Genomic DNA, 22,344 nt, shown 5'->3' with positions numbered 1-22,344 from the left:
AAACATTGATATTTAAAAATGAAGCATCACACCACTGAATAAAATGATCTACCACAGAACCATGACTAACATCTAATTCGCTGAGGAGAGACACAATGACTGAATCAACTGCAAATTTAATAATGTGTCTCCCCGGACCTGGGTAGCTCAGCGAGTATTGACGCTAACTACCACCCCTGGAGTTGCGAGTTCGAATCCAGGGTGTGCTGAGTGACTCCAGCCAGGTCTCCTAAGCAACCAAATTTGCCCGGTTGCTAGGGAGGGTAGAGTCACATGGGGTAACCTCCTCGTGGTCACGATTAGTGGTTCTCGCTCTCAATGGGGCGTGTGGTAAGTTGTGCATGGATCGTGGAGAGTAGCATGAGCCTCCACATGTTGGGAGTTTCCGTGGTGTCATTCACAACGAGCCACATGATAAGATGCATGGATTGACTGTCTCAGAAGCGGAGGCGAGGGAGACCTGTCCTCTGCCACCCGGATTGAGGTGAGTAACCACGCCACCATGAGGACCTACCAAGTAGTGGGAATTGGGCATTCCAAATTGGGTGAAAAGGGGATACAATTTTTTTTTTTTAAATGTGTCTCCCCTCAAAATTACTCTGACAATCAGCGGTATATAACTTTATATAACTCTTTGAGGTCTATTAATTAAAATCAACCAACACAATTTTTAAATCCAAATGAAAATTATCAATAAGTTTTTTGCAAGGATATGGGGCTGAATACAATTAAAAGCAGAAGAAAAATCAATAAAAAGCAAGCCCCTGATCTTTTTTGAAGATTCACACATTTCACTTCACAAATAAAATATGTTTTATGACTTTGACTTTGTTCATTCAGTAATCCATCTGTCCATAATTAAAAGCTATGGGTGCTACTGGCAGTGGTAGATTACCGCTTGCACATTCTTTCAGTTCACTGCAGAATGGACTGTCTGCTGGGTTAAAAGCCCTCACATTTATAGCCAGCTGTTGAACACTACATGAAATCTGACTCCCTGCTACCAGATTTGTTCCTATTCCTAAAGCCCACCCCTAATCCTAACACTGGTCAGGGAGGACAAGGAGCAGGTCATCCTAGTGGCACCCTGCTGGCCCACCCAGACTTGGGTCTCGGACCTCATACTCCTCGCGACAGCCCCTCCCTGGCGAATTCCCCTGAGGAGGGTTCTCCTCTCTCAGGGACATGTCACCATCTGGCAACCGCGACCAGACCTCTGGAATGTTCATGTCTGGCCCTTGGACGGGACGCAGAAGACCTAAGTGGCCGATCCCTCAGGCTAGGGCTCCCTCTGTGAGGCGCCTATATGCCTTGCAGTGGTGTCTGTTCGCTAAGTGGTGTTCTTCCCGACGCGAAGACTCCCAGAGATGCGCAGTCGGGTCGGTGCTTTCCTCCCTGCAGGAGAGGTTGGTGAGGCGGCTGTCCCCCCCACCTTGAGGGTGTACGTGGCCGCTATGGTGGCGCACCACAATGCAGTTGACGGTAAGTATTTAGGGAAGCACAACCTGATCATCAGGTTCCTTAGAGGCACGAGGAGGTTGAATCCTCCCAGACCGCGCCTCATTCCCTCATGGGATCTCTCAGTGGTCCTACGGGCCCTACAGGGAGCACCGTTTGAGCCCCTGGAATCAGTAGAGCTAAAGGCGGTCTCTTTAAAGACTGCCCTCCTGACTGCACTCACGTCCATCAAGAGGGTAGGGGACCTGCAGGCGTTCTCTGTCAGCGACACATGCCTGGAGTTCAGTCCGGAATACTATCACGTGGTCCCGAGACCCCGACCGGGCAATGTGCCCAAGGTTCCCACGACCCCATTTAGGGATCAGGTGGTGAACCTGCAAGCGCTGCCCCAGGAGGAGGCAGACCCAGCCTTGTCGTTGTTGTGTCCGGTGCGTGCTTTACACATCTATTTGGATCGCACGCAGAGCTTTAGACGCTCTGAGCAGCTCTTTGTCCCACTGGGTCATGGATGCCATCACATTTGCATATCATGCCCAGGACATGCCGCCCCCCTTGGGCGGCCTCCTGGGCTCTGACCAATGGCGCCTCTTTAGCAGACATCTGCAGAGAAGCGGGCTGGGCAACACCCAACACCTTTGCGAGGTTCTACAATCTCCAGGTTGAGCCGGTTTTGTCCTGTGTGTTGTCAGGTACAAACAGGTAAGTTTGCGGGACAACTGGCCGGGTGTACCGCTTGCGCATAGTGCCTTCCCGCTCCTGGAGGTGCAGATGTGCGCTTTTACCCCCCAGCCATGTTCACAAAGTCGTGGACCCTGGATGTCCTTCCTCCTTAGCCCTGTGGCAGGCAAGTTGGTGGAGAAACTCTATGCCGCCCCAGCACGTGTGCTAATAGGCCCTGTGCTGGGGTAGGGGCTCCACATGCGCTGGTTGCCTGTATATAACCCTGTGTGATGTATCTTCTGCAAGACGGATTCCCCGTTGGTAAACCCATGTTTTCCTTGGGCAGAGTTCCCTCTGCCACCGGTCACCATGTTGTTGAGCTCCTCCCCTCTGGGTAGGACCTACCATGGGGACTTCTCCACGTGTGACACTGCCGACAAGCTCGGTAAGACCATGTGATGTATTTCCACACAATTACCACCCCTATGGGTAGGGTGTGGTCTCCGCGATGTCTTCCCCTTGGGAAGGGACACCTCCCCGACGCGGACACTTATGACCCCAGCTGAACAAGATTTCCATTCTTTTTTGGGAAGAAAAAAGAGAAGAGGCCACGGCTGGGGCAGCCTGTCCTCATTTTCTTTGGGCAGTTGACTTGTCCCCGGGGTGCGGGGGACTGTACGACGTTCGTAGGTGCATTGGGGGAGGTTACGTGATGGCTGGGTGTGCTGGCTACAAGGCACGCACCAGCTTGCCCGTCTCGCACCGCCAGTCCACGTAACACAGTTCAGCTAGTTGTGGCGTTTCGTATAGGGACCCCTAGTGTCACTACATCGATACAACGTCGAGTGAGTGACAGATAGGGAACGTCTTGGTTACTTTCGTAACCTCTGTTCCCTGATGGAGGGAACGAGACATTGTGTCCCTCCTGCCATAACACTGAACTACCCACTGAAACGGCCGGGACCTTGTCTCGGCTCCTCAGCACAAAACCTGAATGAGTGGTTGCGAGCCAGCTCCTGTTATACCCGTATGTCTGGGGGGGAGTGGCATGCAAATTCCACTCGCCAATTCCCACTGGTCTTTTCTCAAAGATCAGAGTTGTTTGGGGCTCCCAAGAGTGACTCCTAGTGTCACTGACACAACGTCTTATTCCCTCCATCAGGGAACGGAGGTTACGAAAGTAACCAAGACGTTATTAAAATGAATTGTTTTCCAAAATACCTGCTATAGTCTCTCCCTGTAGATGTCCCCCTCTCTTATTTCAAGCAATTTGATAGCATAGCGATTACATTTCAATAAGTTACATAGGCTGCTTGACAAAGGTGGGCTAGGCCTACCCAAGATTTTGTTTTATTATTATGCATTCAGTCTCAAACATTTGGCTCATTGGTCGCTTCCACCTGAGAGAGCCCCTTCCTGGTTTTGTATTGAACAGGAAGTTTTTCGCCCCTACTTTGCCATTGCAAAGCCTTTCTATTAAACTAACCGGAGAAGTTAAGTTACACCCCGTTATCTCGCCGTTACCCCGTTATCTATTTACACGAGGTATGGACAAAGGTGTCCAGAGTGTTTAGTTTGGACATTTACTTAAAAGTTGCCTCAAGCATATGGCTGAACCCAAAGTTATGTATTAATAAGTCCCCTTTCTGCTGGTCAGAGTGGATTGTGAGAGAGGTTAATACGCTCAGAGACCTATATGAGAGTGGAGTGTTGAGATCCTTTGAAAATATGGTTCAACATATTAGGATTCCCAGATCTCAGTTCTTTAGGTATTTACAGCTGCGCCACCCGCTTTGTACTATTTTTGGGAGTAGCATACACCCCCCTAAAGCGGCAGATACTCTGGGAGTGGTGATTACTGTTTTTGGAAAAGGCCATGAGGCATCAGTGTATTACTCCCTGTTAATTCAGAGTCTGGGGGATGGAGTTTCAACTTCTCTCAAGATATTATGGGAGAAAGATTTAAACTTGGTATTTGAGGAGGAAGTGTGGGCTAAGTCTTTATCTAGAGATGCAAGGGTGCACCTTACGCAATTCAAGATTTTACATAGAATCTATTGGACCCCCTCTAGATTGTATAGGCTTGGTCTTAAATTTACACCCACCTGCTGACGATGCCAATCAGAAGATGGAGACACAACACATATTTTTTGGTGGTGTGTTAAAATCAAAGAATTTTGGTTGAAGGTTCAGAGTTTTATGTGTGACATATTGGGCACTCAAATTTCATTTTGCCCCAGACTCTGAATTTTAGGCGATGGGGCAGTCATCAATATAGGGGATAAACACATAAAAAAAATTGGGTCCTGACCTTGCACAGTGTCCTCCGGGGCCAGCTATGTGCCAGCACATCTGTGCCGAGGGAAGCCTCGGTCAGGGCATACCAGAGCAGGCAGTGGGAGGATTCCCGGGAAGTGAACAGGCTTACCTGCGCTTGACCGAATTGACTCCAAACCAGCTGGACCATGTGGGGGTGGAGTCTCCACTCTCCCCTGAGCGTGACCTGTTGCAACAGCGCGTCTGCCGCGCTGTCGAGGTTGCGTGGAATGTGAGTGGCTCCCTACGACTTGAGTCACTGCTGACTCCAGAAGAGGTGGCGGCGGGTGAGTTGTGACATGCAAAGCGAGCGCAAGTGCAAGTACTGTACTGTACGCTACCATCGCTGTGTTGTCCATCAGGACCAACACGTGCTTGCCGTGGATCAACAGCCGAAGCCTCCGCAGGACGAGCAACATTGCGCGCAACTCGAGGCAGTTGACATGCCAACGCAGTCGCGGCCCTGTCCCGGAGCCCGCGGCTGCGTGCCCGTTGCACATGGTGCCCCAGCCATGCTCGGAGGCATCTGTCGTAACCACAATGCGCCTGGGGTACTTGCACTAAGGGGACTCCTGCCTACAGGAATGCAAGGCCCATCCAAGGGCTGAACAGCTAGCGGCAGATCGGCGTGATGACCACTCGATATGTGCTGCGGCACCATGCCCACCTCGCGACTCGAGTCTGACACCAGTGCTGAAGCGGTCTCATATGCATCAACCCGAGCAGCGTGGCTGCCGTCGAGGACGCCATATGCCCCACGAGCCTCTGAAAATGCTTCAGTGAAACCGCTGTGCTCTGCCTGAAGCCTGCGTGCGCTCGCTTGTGAGGCACGCCATCATAGAGACTGAGTCTCTCAGGCCTTGGCTTGGTGCACTTGCAGGAGAGCCATGGCATGCAGGGCGGAGGCTGCCTGTCCAGCGGCACTGCAGGCCTTAGTCGCCAGTGACGACGTGAGCCTACAGGCCCTGGATGGATGTCTCGGGTGGTTCCGCGAGGTGGCGGCGCCTTGCGGACACAAGTGCACCCCCTGGCAGCCCCACCGTCGAGGGTAGTGTGAGTGGAGGAGCTCAGCGATCGGGTCTGGGCAGTAAAAGGTGCCCGCCACATCTTTGTGAGCTCCTCATGCACCTTCGGGAAGAAAGAAAATATAGCCAGCTATAAAAGTAACTTAATCCATCCAATAAAAGTATTCCCGAACCCGTATATTTCCAAAATCTTAAAAAGATAATCCCATTCTACCATATCAAATGCCTTTTCGGCGTCAAGTGAGATGGCAGCGACTGGAGTCTGATCATTCACCACTGACCACATGATATTGATGAAACCCTGATGTTATCAGAAGAGCTGTGGCCCCGAATAAACCCCACCTGATCTATATGTATAAGAGATGTCATAACTTTACTTAATCGGTTAGCCAAAATTTTTGACAGTATTTTTACGTCTAGCTGGATCAGGGAAATTGGACAGTAACTCTTACACTCCCTTGGATCTTTGTCCTTTTTAAGAATCAGACTGATCCTGGCTTGTGTCATGGTTGGCGGATCTTTCCATTCTTTAATGATTCTGTATAAACTTCTAACAAAAGTGGAGCCAGTTCTGTAGCATAAGAAGAATCCACTCATATTAACATCTGACATTTTTACATATTAGAAAAAATTTATTGTGTGTCAAAAATAAAATTATAAAGACCACATTCCAACATTAGTGCAACAATCAAACCCCAATTACAATTGAACAATTACTCATTCTTTATTATAATTTTTTTTATCACATTTTAGAATAATAGTAAAGTCATCAAAACTATGGAATAACATAAATGGAACTATAGGAATTATGTTGTGACTAAACAAAATCCAAAGTAAATCAAAACTGTGTTATATTTTAGCATCTTCAAAGTAGTCACCCTTTGCCTAGAATTTGCAGACATGTACTCTTGACATTTTCTCAAACAACTTCTTGAGGTATCACCCTGGGATGCTTTTTAAACAGTATTGAAGGAGTTCCCATCTATGTTGGGCACTTATTGGCTGCTTTTCTTTATTCCATTTCAAAAACTTTTTTTTAATTTTTATTAAATTTTAGCTTTATGATGAATAAATTAATATGGTGGCACAATTATATTTTTGTCTACAAAACTAATACGCCTTCAGATCAAAAGATTTTTAAGATCATGTGAAACATTTCAGTCAAATGTTTCAAAAATTGACCGGTAGTGTAGATTCATCCACATAACTGTCCCGAAGGTGTGTATCTCCACAAAACAAACTCCAGCTGCTAGCAGAACCAGCACAAAACAACAACAAAAAAATAATTCAGTTTCCTCGGACAGTCAAACTAATGTTCAGTGAGCTGGCCCATTCGACTGCTACATGAGTGCAACAAATGACCCAATCACTCCAATGTCCTGCAGGAAATACTCCACAAAACAAACTCCAACCAATAGGAGGCATAAGCACAAAGAGCATGCAGATTCATCCACAACACTGTCCCAAAGGTGTGCTACTACACAAAACAAACTCCAGCCACTAGGTGGAACCAGCACAAAAAGAAACGAAAAAGGCACTCAGTTTCCTTGGACGGTCAAGTGAATGTTCAGTGAGTTGGTCCACTTGGCTGCAACGTGAGTACCACAAAATAACTTACTCAGTCCATTGACTTTATTGCTGGGGACATGTAAATATTTATGGCCATTCTTAGCATCTATTCTCAATTTGGTCAGGAACATCAGTGCAAAAGTGACCTTCCGTTGATGTAAGAGTTTCTTGCATTCCTTGAATCGATCACGTTTCTCTCTCGTAGAATTCGCAAAGTCTGGGAACAAGAAAATGCTGTGGTTCTTCCAAGAAACATGCTGTGGGCCTTCCTTTACTCCTCGCCTTGCGTAACATGAGAGCTTTATCGGATAATCTCAGAAATTTGGCCAGAATTGATCGGGGCCTGTCTCCCTCAGCGGATCGCCGAGCTGGATCCCTATGAGCTTGCTCGATTTCCAGCTTATGGCCTGTTATGTTGAGCAGATTCGGAAAGAGCCCATCCAGGAATTTCACCATATCCCGACCTTCTTCGTCCTCAGAAATTCCAACAATTCGGACGTTATTCTGCCGGTTACGGTTCTCCAAGTCCTCCAACTTCTCCCAGACATGCTCCAAATCCACCTTGGTTGCTAGCGGATTAGCAGCTAATTCCCTCTTCGATGACTCCAGATAATCGATCCGTATCTAGACATCCCCCACTCTTGTAACTACCTCAGTGAATTTCATCTCCATGGCAGTGATCGATCGATGTATTACAGCAAGATCCTCCAAGTCAGTAACGACCTTCGTCAGCATTGCCAACATGTTCAACAATTCAAACCGAATTTCCCTCACTTCTCCAGCCAAATCAGCTCCTCGGTTTGCGGCCTGCTCAGGGGTGTCAGCTTGAGCTTGTAAGTGTCTTTTAATGTCTCCAGAGTCCGAGGATTTTGAATTCTTTGACATATTGTCCTCCTAGAACAGTTAAGGATCAGGGTGTATCGAATCTCACCGGTTTATGACATAAAAAGTATTAAAACTAGCAAAGTGTGTAGAGCTCGCCATTTACAGGTCCGAACCTCGCATTGGCGTTACGTGACTCCCCAGCTTCTCATTTCTTAAACAACCATGTCAGAAGATGTATCCTGTGGTCGTGGAAAAGATGTTACTGTGTTTCAGAAGAGGCAAATTATTGGCCTGCATCAAGCAAAGAAAACATCTAAGGAGATTGCTGAAATCACTGGAATTGGGTTAAGAACTGTCCAACGCATTATTGAAACCTGGAAGGATAGTGGTGAACCATCAGCTTCCCGGAAGAAATGTGGTCAGAAAAAAATCTTGAATGATCGTGATCGGAGATCACTACAGCGCTTGAAGTCACATCATAAAAAAAAAAATAAAAAAAAAATAAAACAAATCGACATTAGAACTCATGGCTAGGTTTAATAGTGAAAGTAAGAGCATTTCCACACGCACAATGCAACGAGAACTGTGTGTGTCTGTGTGTCCACAAGAAACCATTTGTTAGTGAGGCTAATCAGAAAAACGACTTCAATTTGCTAGGGAACAAAAAGATTGGACTGTGGAGTAATGGGAAAAGGTCATGTGGTCTGATGAGTCCAGATTTACCTTTGCACCCGTGCCCACTGTACAAGCCTCTGGAGGCAGTGTTATGATCTGGGGTTGCTTCAATTGGTCAGGTCTAGGTTCAGCAAGTTATGCGGCAATAAAATTAATTCAGCTGACAACCTGAATGTACTGAATGACCAGGTTTTCCCATCAATGGATTTTTTTCTACCCTTATGGCACAGGCATATTCCAGGACGACAATGCCAAGATTCATCAGGCTCAAATTGTGAAAGAGTGGTTCAGGGAGCATGAGGAATCATTTTCACATATGAATTGGCCACCACAGGGTCTTGACCTTAACCCCATTGAAAGTCTTTAGGATGTGCTGGAGGAGACTTTACGGAGTGGTTCAACTCTGCCGTCATCAATAGAAGATCTCGGCCAAAAATTAATGCAACTCTGGACGGAAATAAATGTGACGTTGCATAAGGTTGTCGAAACAATGCCACGACGAAGGCCAGGCAGTGTACTTGTCTTCAGAAACGATATAAAGGGTGTGGGTGAGAAACAAATCAATATTTAAGTCCTTTTTTACTATAAATGTCCACTTCACTTCCACATTCTTCTTTTGTTTTTGGTGATTCACATTCTTGGTGTATATCGCCACCTACTGGGCAGGGAGCAGCATTTATAGTAAAAAAAGGACTTAAATATTGATCTGTGCTATGGACCTACAGAGCTGAGATATTCTTCTAAAAATCTTGTGTTTAACAGAAGAAAGTCATACACATCTGGTATGGCATGAGGGTGAGTAAATAATGAGGGAATTTTCATTTTCATTAATTCTTTTAAATCAGAGATAAGTTGGCGAACTTGCTGCACCTCAGTTAATGAACCATTTTGCCCTCTGCGGCTCCTTATCGCTTCCAAACCTAGCAACACCCCTGTTGAAAATGAACCATTCTAATCTCTAAGTACTCACAAAAGCCGTGGCACCTGCACAAGCCAGCGCACGTTGTCTGAATAGACTTTGTGTTTGACGGCCCACTCAGCCAGTTTGTCCCATTCATCCCTAGAGCGGCCGTAAATAGACAGACGCAACTCAACATTCTGATATTTACTCTCCTCCAGGTCCGCCATTACCTCCTGAAATGCACCAACACAAAAATGTCAGCATGGGGGGCACATACAAAACCATTTCAAACTGAATAACAAACTTGGGTCAGCAACAACCATTAGATTCTTTTGCTACAGTAGATGCAAGAATAACATGGACCTGAACTGCTGATACCTTGATTATGTGTCCAAAGTATTTCCCTTCAATATGGTTGTCAGTCTTGATAAAGATTTCTCGGAGGATGGATTCTCCAATGGGGTTGTATTTGGAGTTGAATTTATCAAAGCGGTGGAATGTGTTACGGTCCTGTGAGAGAGAGCGAGAGAGTAGCCTATTTTAAATGACAAATTGTGTTTTGTGTCAGATCTCTTCCAGATATCCTTTACAAAACTTTTATTCATAGGGTTTTGGGACCCATATAACTCAATATTCACTTAGAAATACAGTACAACAGCCCATTCATCAGCTTATTTAAACTCCAGTGCATCCGCAACTCTGTGCAACGTATTTTTAGTGAGAGTGACCCAAATCCCACACAAGCCCATGAAGTTTGTAAGTCCCACTGGATATTTGCCTTGGCATCTAATGTGTGAAATAGCTAAAACTCTATTCCTTAGGTACCCCGTGCTTTCTCATGGTTTATTTTATTCCAGTTTTGTTCTTCTTTTGGGCTGTGCTTTGTTAGTATGTTTACATACACTACCGGTCAAAAGTTTTGAAACACTTGACTGAAATGTTTCACATAATCTTAAAAATCTTTCGATCTGAAGGCATATGCTTACATGTTTGAAATTAGTTTTGTAGACAAAAATATAATTGTGCCACCATATTAATTTATTTTATTATAAAACTAAAATTTTATTACAAAAAAAAAAAGTTTTTGAAATTGATGACTTGGACCAAATAATAAAGAAAAGCAGCCAATAAGTGCCCAACATAGATGGGAACTCCTTCAATACTGTTTAAAAAGCATCCCAGGGTGATACCTCAAGAATTTGGTTGAGAAAATGTCAAGAGTACATGTCTGCAAATTCTAGGCAAAGGGTGACTACTTTGAAGATGCTAAAATAACACAGTTTTGATTTACTTTGGATTTTGTTTAGTCACAACATAATTCCCATAGTTCCATTTATGTTATTCCATAGTTTTGATGACTTTTTATTCTAAATTTTTCTAAAATGTGAAAAAAAAAATTATAATAAAGAATGAGTAAGTGTTTCAAAACTTTTGACCGGTAGTGTAAGTTTAAAGTTTCTCTCTTTCTATCATTTCTTCTTTCTAGTTTGTGCTTTATCATACAGTATTATTGCCCTAATTTGGTGTACTAATATTTTTGCAATTAGTTTTTCCACTTCTGTACTGTATGTTATGTAAAACCTCTAAGACCCCATTTCCACCTGATATTAAGATGCGTTTTGGGTGACCCAAACATGTGGTCAGCCTTAAATACAGGTCTAAACGGGGTCTAAAACGTTTTGTGATCGGATCACAAAAACCACATACGAATGGGTCACATCTACATCGCATTTGAGGTGTAAACGCTAATCCGTCCTGTATGCGTCCCGGCAGTAGTGAAGCGTCACCCCTCACCTGTCAATAAAACCGCTGCACTAAAACTTAGGTTAAACTTTGCTGGTTACGAGCGGCTTTAAAAGGAAATAACCATCCGATCGTAAAATAAAAACAAAAAACAGATACATACACAATTCAGAGAACTTCACGTACCTTCTTTAGTGTGTCTGATATCAACACAGATGACAAGCATGAACACATGAAGCTCCTTTAATACAGGTAATACACTAAAATAAAATGTTGCATTTGTGCTGGGAGAAACTGCGCTACATTTATTTTTTTTATTTTTTTTAGCTTTCTTTGCCTTTTCATGCAGTAACACACTGACATAGTGATTGATGTATGTCGTCATGAAACAGAGACCCTCTCCTCCAAATCCAAACACAAGTGGTCACAGGAGATGCATTAAAGTGATCAGGTGTAAACAGCGATGTGTCTCACCTGACCACATGTGATCGGACCACCTGAGATGCGTCGTAATAACAGGTGTAAACGGGGTCTAATGTTCTTACCGCATGCATATCCAGTGTGTCCACGCTGAGGTCAAAGGCCGTTAGGTTCATGCTCTCGAACACCTCTGTTAGGGTCTGTCCCCGCCCTTTTTCTACATGGACGATTTCACCTGGATATTTCTTTATGGCCCTTTTAATGAAACGCAACAGGTGCTTCTGATTCATACAAGAGGAGGCATGAATATGTGTGTCCACCTGAAAGACAAGATGCCAAATGGTCAACATGAGAAAGTTCAAAAGTGAGAACTGGAATATTAGGGAATAGCACTGGCTAATTATTCAGTGCAGTTCTCCGTAATCAAATTCAAATTCTTCAGTGTGTTTACGCTGACAGCTGACCTTCCGAATGTTGTAGAAATCACGGTGAGGGACCTTTTTCTGTGCAGCCAACTCTTTCATCTCATTTAAGAGAATGTGCATCTGAAACTTAGAGCTTAGGTACTGCAGACGACGATAGCAGAAAGATTTCCTGTTGGAAAATGCTACAATAAGTTATGCATAGTATTGCTAACCCTAAAGGAAATTACTTATCAAAGAGAGAGAGAATGTTGAATCACCAGTTCTTGCTGTTTTAAAAAATAAAAAAAAAGGAGGGCAGATTTTTACCTATTCTTCTTTGTGACATCATCATGATTCAGACTAGATATGATTTCAGTCCTATCTCAGTTTATCCTCAGGTTCAAATTAAGGTCAGTACATGAGGATTTCAATCAAGCTCACTCAGGGATAAGCTCACATTTACAAAATGAATGGTTTCAATCAGTAATTGATTATGCTAGTTCAGAACAGAACAAACCCCACAGCATACTGTTGAACTTACACTGGCCCGTTAATAATAAGTGCCATCATCATGTTCATATCAGTGATGTATTCCTGCAGATCTGGATATGGCAGGTCCAGCTCTAAGGAGCTGAGGGAGATTACAAAAATATAAAAAATAAATAAATAAAAAAAGAGAAAAGGTTAAACTGATATAAAATTTTGCAACAACAATGCTATTAGACCTTATTCAATGAAACTGCAGAATGTCTCCTCAGGAATGGTTTCATTAAGAACTAAATTAAAATGTTAAATTGATTGTCCCTGTTCAGCTCAGTAACAAAAAAACCTGTCTTACTTATGTGTGTACACATGAACAACACCATCCACCATCTTGCAAGTGTATCCCAGGCCTGGGAGCATGTTGGCAGGGTCTTGCCCCTCGTAAGGGTGGGTTTCTGACACAGGTGGGTGGACCGTTGCATCTGTGGAGGACACGCAAGCTTTCAGAGAGAGGATGTAATCAGCTGTTTTGTGTGTTGTAGCTGAATTTTGATTAAACAAAAATTCTCCTATACGAAATAGGGAAAACAAACTCTTATAAGAAACGGATTACAACAGCAACAACAGCTGAGTAAAAAAATGAGCAGAACTACTGTTTTGTGGTTTAACTGATGATTTGTGGTTTATAAACATGCTTAATGGACAACCTCAACCACAGCACCTGCCTTCAGTGTTTTCTGCAGTTAACGGAATGTTAAAAATGTTTAAAAACTCTCTCTAGTGGAAAATGGAGCCTCTTCTACTCTGGCTATAAAGCCCATCCTTAACATTAATTATCACCCTTTATAATATTTCCTACAGAAAGCTCTAGTTCAACCCACCTGCAGATCCGGTGGACTCAGGCACCTCCTCATAAATGTTGAGGTCCAGAGTCCTGTCACCCAGCTCCTGCAGGTAACGTGCTGTGGTCCTGCAGAAGCTCTGCATGGACAGAGACATGTACTTCTCTCTGATGAACAGTGCTTTCACTACACATTTAGCAGCATCCAGTAGGTCAGTGAAAGGAACCTGGGGGGGGGGGAGAAAAGACTCTTAAACATAGCCTGCATAGTAACTACCTGTCTGTCGGTTTTTCTGTCTGTCTATCTCTCAATCTATCTATCTGTCATAAACTATCGATATATCGATTATTGATCGGCACATCTTTTTAATCGATAAATTTTTGAGGCATCAATATATTCACATCAGCCGGCATTTAAATTAGAAACCAGTTCCATTTCATTCAATCTAGTCTGGCGTAATAGCTTTGGGAGACCACAATGGGGCGACATAAGATTTACTGAAGCTGGTCGCAGCATGGACAAGGGACAGATCACAAACACATTACGAGCTGATGACAGTCCAAAGTTCCGAAGGTTTTTGTACTTCTTCAAGAATAAAAGTGATATTGATGACGTTTATTATGCAATTTCCCTGTATGTGGCATTGAATGGGTCTTTCATTCAAGCTGTCAAACTACAAAAATATTTACTTATATTTGAAAATATATTGTGTAGGCTCTATGAAGGATACTTATACACAATATATCATCCAGTAATGACTACAGTATATAATCTTTGTCCTTTGATATTTATTTGGGTAAAATTTAATGAAAAACTACTGTATGTGTGTTGAGCTCTGTGGCGCTGTAGAATTTTTAACAGCCTCCAGGGATGGCCAGCCCGCGGTGTGCGTGTACGTGCCTTCATAGAAAATATATATTTTTATTTTGTGTTTTTTTTTTATCCCCTTTTTCTCCCCAATTTGGAATGCCCAATTCCCACTACTTAGTAGGTCCTCGTGGTGGCACGGTTACTCACCTCAATCCGGGTGGCGGAGGACAAGCCTCAGTTGCCTCTGCTTCTGAGACAGTCAGTCCGCGCATCTTATCACGTGACTCACTGTGCATGACACCGTGGAGACTCACAGCATGTGGAGGATCATGCTACTCTCCGCGATCCATATACAACTTACTACGTGTCCCATTGAGAGCGATAACCACTAATCGTGACCACGAGGAGGTCACCCCATGTGACTCTACCCTCCCTAGCACCTGGGCCAATTTGGTTGCTTAGGAGACCTGGCTGGAGTCACTCAGCACGCCCTGGATTCGAACTCGTGACTCCAGGGGTGGTAGTCAGGGTCAATACTCGCTGAGCTACCCAAGCCCCTGAAAATAATTGTTACTAATTTTCTATCTATCTATCTAGACAGTTGTAGTTTTAGGTCCATCTCTTTTCTAGATCATACCATTACACTAAAATAAAACTGCTTGGGGAAAATTTTTTATTTATATATATATATATATATTTGTTATTCTGTCTTTTCCTCTATCCTCTACCTGTTCTCCATCAATCCACACTGAATCATTCTCCATCATTGAATAACAAAGGTCCACTCTGTTCACTTAAAAATCTTGAAAAAACAGAAAGAAGTGAAAAACAGGAGCTGATGCTACCCCACATTTCTCCTCTCCAGAAATGGTGACTCTCTGATACTCTCTGTCTGGGAGGAGCTCTCTCTCGGGATACAGTTCTTTGGGCACCTGGCTCTGTTCTTTCAAATACCTGTAAAAGAGAGGAGATTTAGCATGCTGGTATTATGGTAACAGGCTTGAGACAAACTGGGTCTCATGTAAATGATCACAGAACATATTAAAAGGCACCCACTCTAGATCTGTTGCACTGTCTGTTTTCATGAAGTCCTGTTTGGCTCGCAGTAGGATATCAGGCTCAAACCTGAGAAATAGCATATAATTAACAGATTATATGTCAGAGGATACATTCACATACATAGTGAATGTCAGAACAAATATTAGATGAGAAGTGATAGGTAAAGTTTTAGGTTAGACTAACAGTTTCAGGTTAGACAGCATGCTTGAATATTTCATTATTGGATAGTTATTTAGGGATAAGAACAGGGAATTTAGGGAAATTCTGTCATCATTTACTCACCCTTATTCCACACCTTCCTAATCTATATGCACACACTGTACTTGTGAAAACCAACGATGTTTGGTGTTTTTGATGTCCAACATATGCCATATTTGATTTGAAGGCTGCATAATGATTTGCAAGAGTTATTAGAATTAAGAATGAATAATGACTAATACGCCTTTTTTTAAATAATTTTTTAAGTTTGACAACCCGTAGCCAACTCACTATGAACTATCATTGTTTGTAAAAAAAAAAATTAAAAAAAAGCACATGGGTTAGGAATGACATGAGGGTGAGTAAATAACTTTTAAGGTTGAAACTGAGGTTAGGGCCCAATGAGCCTCAAATCTGAATTTGATCAACAGCAATCAATGGCAGACGTTCATGTTGAGATGTAGTCGGCCTACTTGATGTCCTGGCTGATCTGCCGCTCCAGCCTGTGTCGCCTCTCCTCCAGCTGCTCAATGGGACTCTCCTCAGGGAACTCATATGGAGCACTGCGCATATCACTCTCCACCAGGCTGCGGGAGAACAGCTCCTAAACACACACACATTAGCATGCACTTACATTAATTACAGAAATCTAATTACATTCATTAAACAGTATGATGTCTCAGACTGCACAAATAGCTGCTTTGTTTACCTCCGCAATCTCTTTGTATTTGACATCCATGGATGTGCGCAGATCGATGTGGCCGTGCTTGGTTACAGGGTTGCCAGGCAAGGAATGTTGGGATGTGAGGAGGTGTTGGCCACCACGGAGATCCACTATAAAGATAATGAAAAGCAAGAGAAAAAGAAAGAAACAGAGTAAGAGATCTTTGTATTTAAACAGACATGGCTTAATTTGGGCTTTCATTTGTAAAACATTTAGATTTTGCAAAACTGAATGCTGAAGAAAGAAATGTTTATGGCAATTTATTTTGCTTTCATTATATCCCAATGGTGACCAGCACTGTTGTTCTGCTGTCCAGAGAAGAGCAGGGCTAGAAAAGAGAATATTGCATAAGATCTCACAAGACAATGAATGGCGCATTCAGGTGGGAGAGCATTAGGAAGTGTGTGTGTGTGTGTTTGTGTGTGTGTAGGCCTCTGTCTTAGCATGTCCAGTTAAATCTGAAGTGTCTCACTTCTGCACCACTAGTGTCACCAAATAGAATCGCATAAATAATGACAATTTTCAAATTAGTTTCCAGAACACTCTCCCCATCAGTGTTGGGTAAGTTACTGAAAAAGGTAATCCACTACAAATTACTAATTACTTCTCTAAAATTTAATCGGAATACATTAATGAGGAAAGTAATCACATTACTAATTACTTTATGTTCTAGTTACTTTAGAGTACTTAATTTCCTCCTAGTTAGTTGTTGCACTCAAGTCTTTAGGCCTACTTACAGCAAATTTGTGACAAATTTGCAAGACGAACTGCCACTGAAAAGTCTATTCACACTGAGATCGAAACAAATGAAATGAAAAAATGTCACCCCTGTACAGTAGGTACATGAGATCAATATATTTAACGCAGTTAAGACATTTATTTGCCTAATTTGGCATAACCATTTCATTATGTTCTTCCCTGTTCCATTATGAACCGCTAACTCATGCCATTGCTAACAAAGCCAAATTTTTACACTTTTCAGGAAATCAACCTATAAATGCCTTAGCTTTACAGAAATTTACATTAGCACGTACCAAATGCTTTCTTACTACTCTGCCCAACATGTGTGATCTCTCATATTTCTGCATATTCTCATATTCCAGTAAGCAAAATGTATGGCAATTAGAAAGGAAACAATTAAAATTTCACAAATTTTAACAGTTAGAAAAGAAACATTTTAGTATTCACAACATTCAGAGTCACAAACTCTCTTTAAGAAAAAGATGCATGCAAATACTTTCATTGTACTATGAGTGAAGCTTTGCTCTCTCTAGTGTAAGTTCCATAGTTCCCGAGAGTGATATCAATCATCCTAAAGTCTGATGCATGATCAAATATTTATAAGCTTGATTAATAATTAAGCAGCCATGTCTAGCCCCTGCACTGCAAAGAGTTGGCCACTGCTTCTCACCATGAGCACACACAAGAAACAGATCGAGCTACAGACATGGATGGATACCCCTGTTTTCTTAGTCATAGTCATCAACATTAGCTGAGACAGAATTCATGAATAACTGACAAAAACATTGTTAGCCGCACTTTAGAGCAAACAAGCCTGTGGGCTAAATGTAAACATGCAGTATGCCTATAATGTTAACTCTATGCTGAAAATACTAGCATACACCACCCTGAATTTCCTTACTGGTTTAGGCTGGTTTAAGATGTTTAGTGCTGGTTTGGTGATGGTCTAGCTGGTGGACCAGAATATTCATGTTGTTCAAAATAAAATGCTAGTCAACCAACATGGTTCTTTTTGTGAAGATTGTTGACCTAGGAAGTCTTGCTAGTTAAGAAGCCTGGTGGGAACACAAGCACACCTGCATCCAAAACACAACAAAAGCTGGTGACCAGCAGTGCTGGTCTTTTCAATAGGGAAAATACAGATAGTACAAAGATCATGTGGTGAACTCAGCAGTTGGTGTATTGACATATTTATCACAGTTTTCCCAAGAACATTACATCTCTGGCTTTGGATGTAACTTTATGTTTTACTCATCGTTGTAGCGTCATCTACTCTCACAGTTTAAATCCTTTGCTGTATAATCCCTAATCTGTATAGCCTGTAAAGTATGTATGTGTGCTCTTGTTAATCCCTGATATTTGGATATTTCTTTTATATGAATCTTGGGTTTACAGTTCCACTCCTGATCAGAATTGCTTAGATTATAGATTAAACCATACAACAGAGTGATTTTTGGGAGCAACTAACTAACTAACAGTACCCTAACAAAAAATCTAAAGTTCAAGCAAACTAGCTGCACATTTGCCACTCATTATTTTCACATGCAAATGTGATTGTGATTCACTGCAAATGTTTGCCAGAAATTTGCAGCTCTTCACCGGTAGTGGTGAACCTGCAGCAAACCTTTGGCAACAATGGACAATTTGCCACAAATTTGCCACAAAGCTCATTTGCATGTAAAAATAATCAGTGTCGAATTTGCAGCAAATCTGCAATGAACTCTCGATTTTTGCAAGGGTTAGCGATGTTGCTTACTTAATTTTTCAGTATTGTGACTGAAATGTTGTCGAAATACTGTAGATTTTCCAGTAACAAGCTACTTTAAAAAATGCTACATTTCTATTTTTTAAATATCAAATATTGCCCACACAAACTTAAAGTCGAGCAAACTGAAGCAAAAATACAATGCGCTCTTTTAAACTCTCCTCTCTCTCATACACTATGTAGAACGTTAGTCAGATTCGTTCTAGTAAATCAATTCATTTGTAAAGGTTTTTGTACAGGTACTCTCTTTTTTATAGTGAAATATTAAGTTAAATGCTGCAGTTCATTACAATGTTATTAACTAGTTAAAAAGATTTTACCCCCCTTAAGTAGCTTCAGTGGAGTTAGGTACTTTTTGTTAGCATCTTATAGTGTAGCTAACTGCTTTTTCAGAATGGTAGCTTGACTGTAATTTAACTACTTTCATTTATGAGTAGCTTGTAGCTTAGCAAGCTAACATTTTAGAGTAGCGTCCCCAATACTGACACAGACATTTGCTCAAAACAGTACTGAACAGGCACTGTGAAAACTTGTTTGCATAAAACATGCAGTAAAATGATAAATATGGTTCTCGGTTTTAGTAGAATGCTATAACACATTCTTTAGCTGCCTATATAGATATTGTGGACTCTTTCTGAAAAAACAGACTTATGTCACTCTCATCCTGGAAGGGCCAGATGACAAAAGTTGGTTGTTTTTCTAGAGCTTAACCATGATTCCTATTCAGAAGCTCAACAACAATGACTTGAGTCTTTGCCATTTGACGTAATGTATACAGTCTCCCTGTGGAAGGCAGGGGTCGTCCTCCGTATGCTTAGACTCAGAAACTAATTACTGACTGCCGCAATGTAATTATCCACAATTATTTAAAGTTTGGTTTCACCAGATGTGCTCATACATGTAGCTGCTAGCATGGATGCTGTCCAATCCTCATACATAATGACTCCTCGTGTTCCATGTGAAAAGAAAGTCTGCCACAACATTTTTGTTTGCCTACATAATCATGCAACTTAATTATCAATGATGGATTTATTTTTAAATTTTTTGTAAGTTGCATTACCAGTTCAAACATTTGGCCACGTTTCCCATTGGTTTGAATAGATATGAGGATTTAATGAATCAGTTAATGCAGAACTTGCATTGGCTACACTGTTAGATTATACTTCTCTGTCAGTAAACATGAAACAAAATGGGGATTACCAGCGCTATGAAGCACAGACAAAAAGTTAATATGCAACTTTTATCTGTTATTATTGCAGCTAACAAATGGAGGGATGGTCTAGGTAGGAGATGAACTCATTGCTAAAAATCTGTGTGGCCTTTTCACAGGCCCAGATGGGTGGACTAATTACAACAATGACAGTTCATTAGCACACAACACAGACAGACACAGCAGGAGATGCACACACAACCTGATGCACTCATTTTCACTTTCTCACTTCTAATCAAACTCTCTCTTCTTTTCACACTTCCCTTACACCTCCAGATAATCACCTGCTACACAGAGAATTTCTCACCTAATTGCAATTTAATATAAAAAATAAAAAATAAAAAATAAAAAAAAACAATTTAAAATAAGAAACTCAGAAGAGTACAGTAAGGTGCTTTTTTCTGGATTTCTGATGTGGTAGTGAGTATACATACTTAGCTATAATTTGGGGGGAAATAGTCCCCAAAAGTTAGCCAAATCTGACAAAACCTTCCTTTGGGGACATTCAGGGACCTCTGCAATTGGGAAAATGATTTATAAAGATTCTAAACATGAAAAAAGGTTTTCTTTTAGCGTTAGGGTGTGGTTTAGGTTTAGGGTTAGTCTATAGTAATTACAGTATAATTAGCTTTATATAAAAACAATAGAAGTCTATGGTATGTCCCCATTTACTATATAATCATGTGTGTGCCTGTGTATGTGTGTGAGTGAGTGGAACAAGCGCAAGACCAGCAGGGCAGACTGATAAATCCACTAGGTTGTGTATAATCTTCTAATGGGTGTTATTTTTGGAGTTCCTGGCTCTGTAGTTACATAATCACCATCCCCTTCATACACAGGATCCCCACATACAGTAAGCAGCACAACAGAAAAACACTTAAAACCAGTTAAAGCGGCTAACCTCTTCTGTCACATCTTGGGTACAGCTAAGCTTCATCCTCAGTGTTGCACAACTACAAAAATCAGGTATTGGAATTATTGATTCTGTTAGCAAGCAGACAGAATTTAGCATTCTAGAATAATGGTCAATAATGACATATTTATGAATGGAAGGGTTGAGTAATCAGTGTACAAAGATATGCAGCTGGGAGATAAGAACAGCGCTAGAAGAAATTATCAATGCCCCTACAGGAGATGAGGTCAAAGATCAGACTGCTTGACAGACAGATATGGGTTTGCTCAGCAAGTAAGTTTACTTTGAATGCTTTCTGTTAGAGAGAGAAATGTACAACCACTATACTGATTGGTTCGGTGGGCAAAACAACACAAACTAAGATAATGACCACTGTGTAATCAATATGCTGTCATTTTATGACTACTTTTTTATAGTGTTTTTGTCCTTTTGAAAGACCAGCTTATGATGCATTTTGGGTGCTGGCCCGCCAGCATGGGATGCTGATGTGCTGGTGTCCCAACCAGGCTAATAGCTTAACCAGCTTCCTCAAAGACTATGCTGGTCAACCAGCTTCACCAGCTAGGTTTTTGTGGTGAAAAGCCTGGCAATGCGGTCAAAAACCAGCCAAGACCAGCATGGGAATTGCATTTAGATTAAGCTGGTCTTTTTAGCAATTTCAGGTTTCATACACTGTCAGTGTTTGAATTGCTAAAATACATTACAGCTGTTGACCCAGAAAGTGGGAGAGCATTTAACAATAGGTCTATGTGCAATGATAAACTTGCCCTGTAATGACCCTCAAAGTCTCGGACCAGATGCTGCACCAAACAGAGAACAAAACAGGAAGTGCAAACAGTGCAGAATCATGTATCTCAAATACGAGAACTGATTTTCTGGCATTTATGTTGCAAAAAATAAAATGATACACTATAAAAAAGGGTAATATGTAACCTTAAGGCTCTATTTCTACTTTATCTAACCCTTAAAATGACTTTTGTGGTGTAAACTAATATAATCAGTTTGATTTATCCATAAATAATAAAATTTTTGGCTTTAGTGAAACCATTTAATTTAGATGTTACTACATAAAGCATATTTTTTAGGTTACTTTTTAATTGTTCAGGCTAACTAAAATTATATTAGCAGCTGAAACAGATCCTACTGTAGCTCTGATTAACTTCATGAAATCCTGAGCAAAACTCTGCGATACTGAGGATTAGTTCTTTTGTGTACCCCAGTGACCTTGCACTGAGTGTTACCATGGCAATATAGTAGTTGTAGGCATCCCTTTGATAGTTCACTTAACATCTGACATGACCTGACAAAATTTACCAGGAAATGTCACAAAACTGGAGAGATTCTGATTGGCTGACTGGCTTGCAAAGAGACCATTTCTGAAGTTTATGTTTCATTTAACCATAAAACACAGGTTTAAATGAGATCACGTGCCTGCTCTAAATGCAGCAGTTCAAGATGTGATCACTGAAGATTAATGAACTCCCATCCTTGTGTTAGGAGGCCTACCTTTAAACATAAGGCAGGGGAAGTGCCAGTCTCTCTTTCCATTCGATCATACAGTAGACACAATCACACAAACAGACCTCATCCAAAACCATAGCAA

The 22,344-nt window shown here is 41.8% G+C and overlaps 1 protein-coding gene across 8 annotated transcripts in view; it reads right to left on the bottom strand.

Moving 5' to 3' along the window:
• LOC127414949 (AMP deaminase 2-like) overlaps window positions 1-22,344 on the bottom strand; it is a 41,567-nt gene that overhangs the window by 10,152 nt on the left and 9,071 nt on the right. For 4 of the 8 annotated variants that reach the window (XR_007892878.1, XM_051653365.1, XM_051653360.1 and 1 more), the window contains exons 2-12: window positions 16,098-16,222; window positions 15,862-15,992; window positions 15,188-15,256; window positions 14,977-15,085; window positions 13,361-13,547; window positions 12,835-13,048; window positions 12,538-12,627; window positions 12,057-12,186; window positions 11,718-11,912; window positions 9,808-9,939; window positions 9,499-9,662 (exon numbers count right to left, since the gene is read on the bottom strand). Coding sequence is in view for 7 of the 8 variants with exons in the window: in XM_051653365.1 (XP_051509325.1) it covers window positions 9,499-9,662; window positions 9,808-9,939; window positions 11,718-11,912; window positions 12,057-12,186; window positions 12,538-12,627; window positions 12,835-13,048; window positions 13,361-13,547; window positions 14,977-15,085; window positions 15,188-15,256; window positions 15,862-15,992; window positions 16,098-16,222 (1,546 nt within the window). In the remaining variant the exon portion in view is untranslated. The remainder of the gene's footprint in view (window positions 1-9,498; window positions 9,663-9,807; window positions 9,940-11,717; window positions 11,913-12,056; window positions 12,187-12,537; window positions 12,628-12,834; window positions 13,049-13,360; window positions 13,548-14,976; window positions 15,086-15,187; window positions 15,257-15,861; window positions 15,993-16,097; window positions 16,223-22,344) is intronic. The other 4 variants (XM_051653362.1, XM_051653367.1, XM_051653366.1 and 1 more) reach the window with 2 other exon arrangements.

The sequence above is a fragment of the Myxocyprinus asiaticus genome, chromosome 24, assembly GCF_019703515.2.
Source record: "Myxocyprinus asiaticus isolate MX2 ecotype Aquarium Trade chromosome 24, UBuf_Myxa_2, whole genome shotgun sequence".
NCBI classification, from domain to species: domain Eukaryota; kingdom Metazoa; phylum Chordata; class Actinopteri; order Cypriniformes; family Catostomidae; genus Myxocyprinus; species Myxocyprinus asiaticus.
The sequence above is the reverse complement of the archived record's forward strand: the minus strand, read 5'-3'. Positions and strand labels throughout refer to the sequence as shown.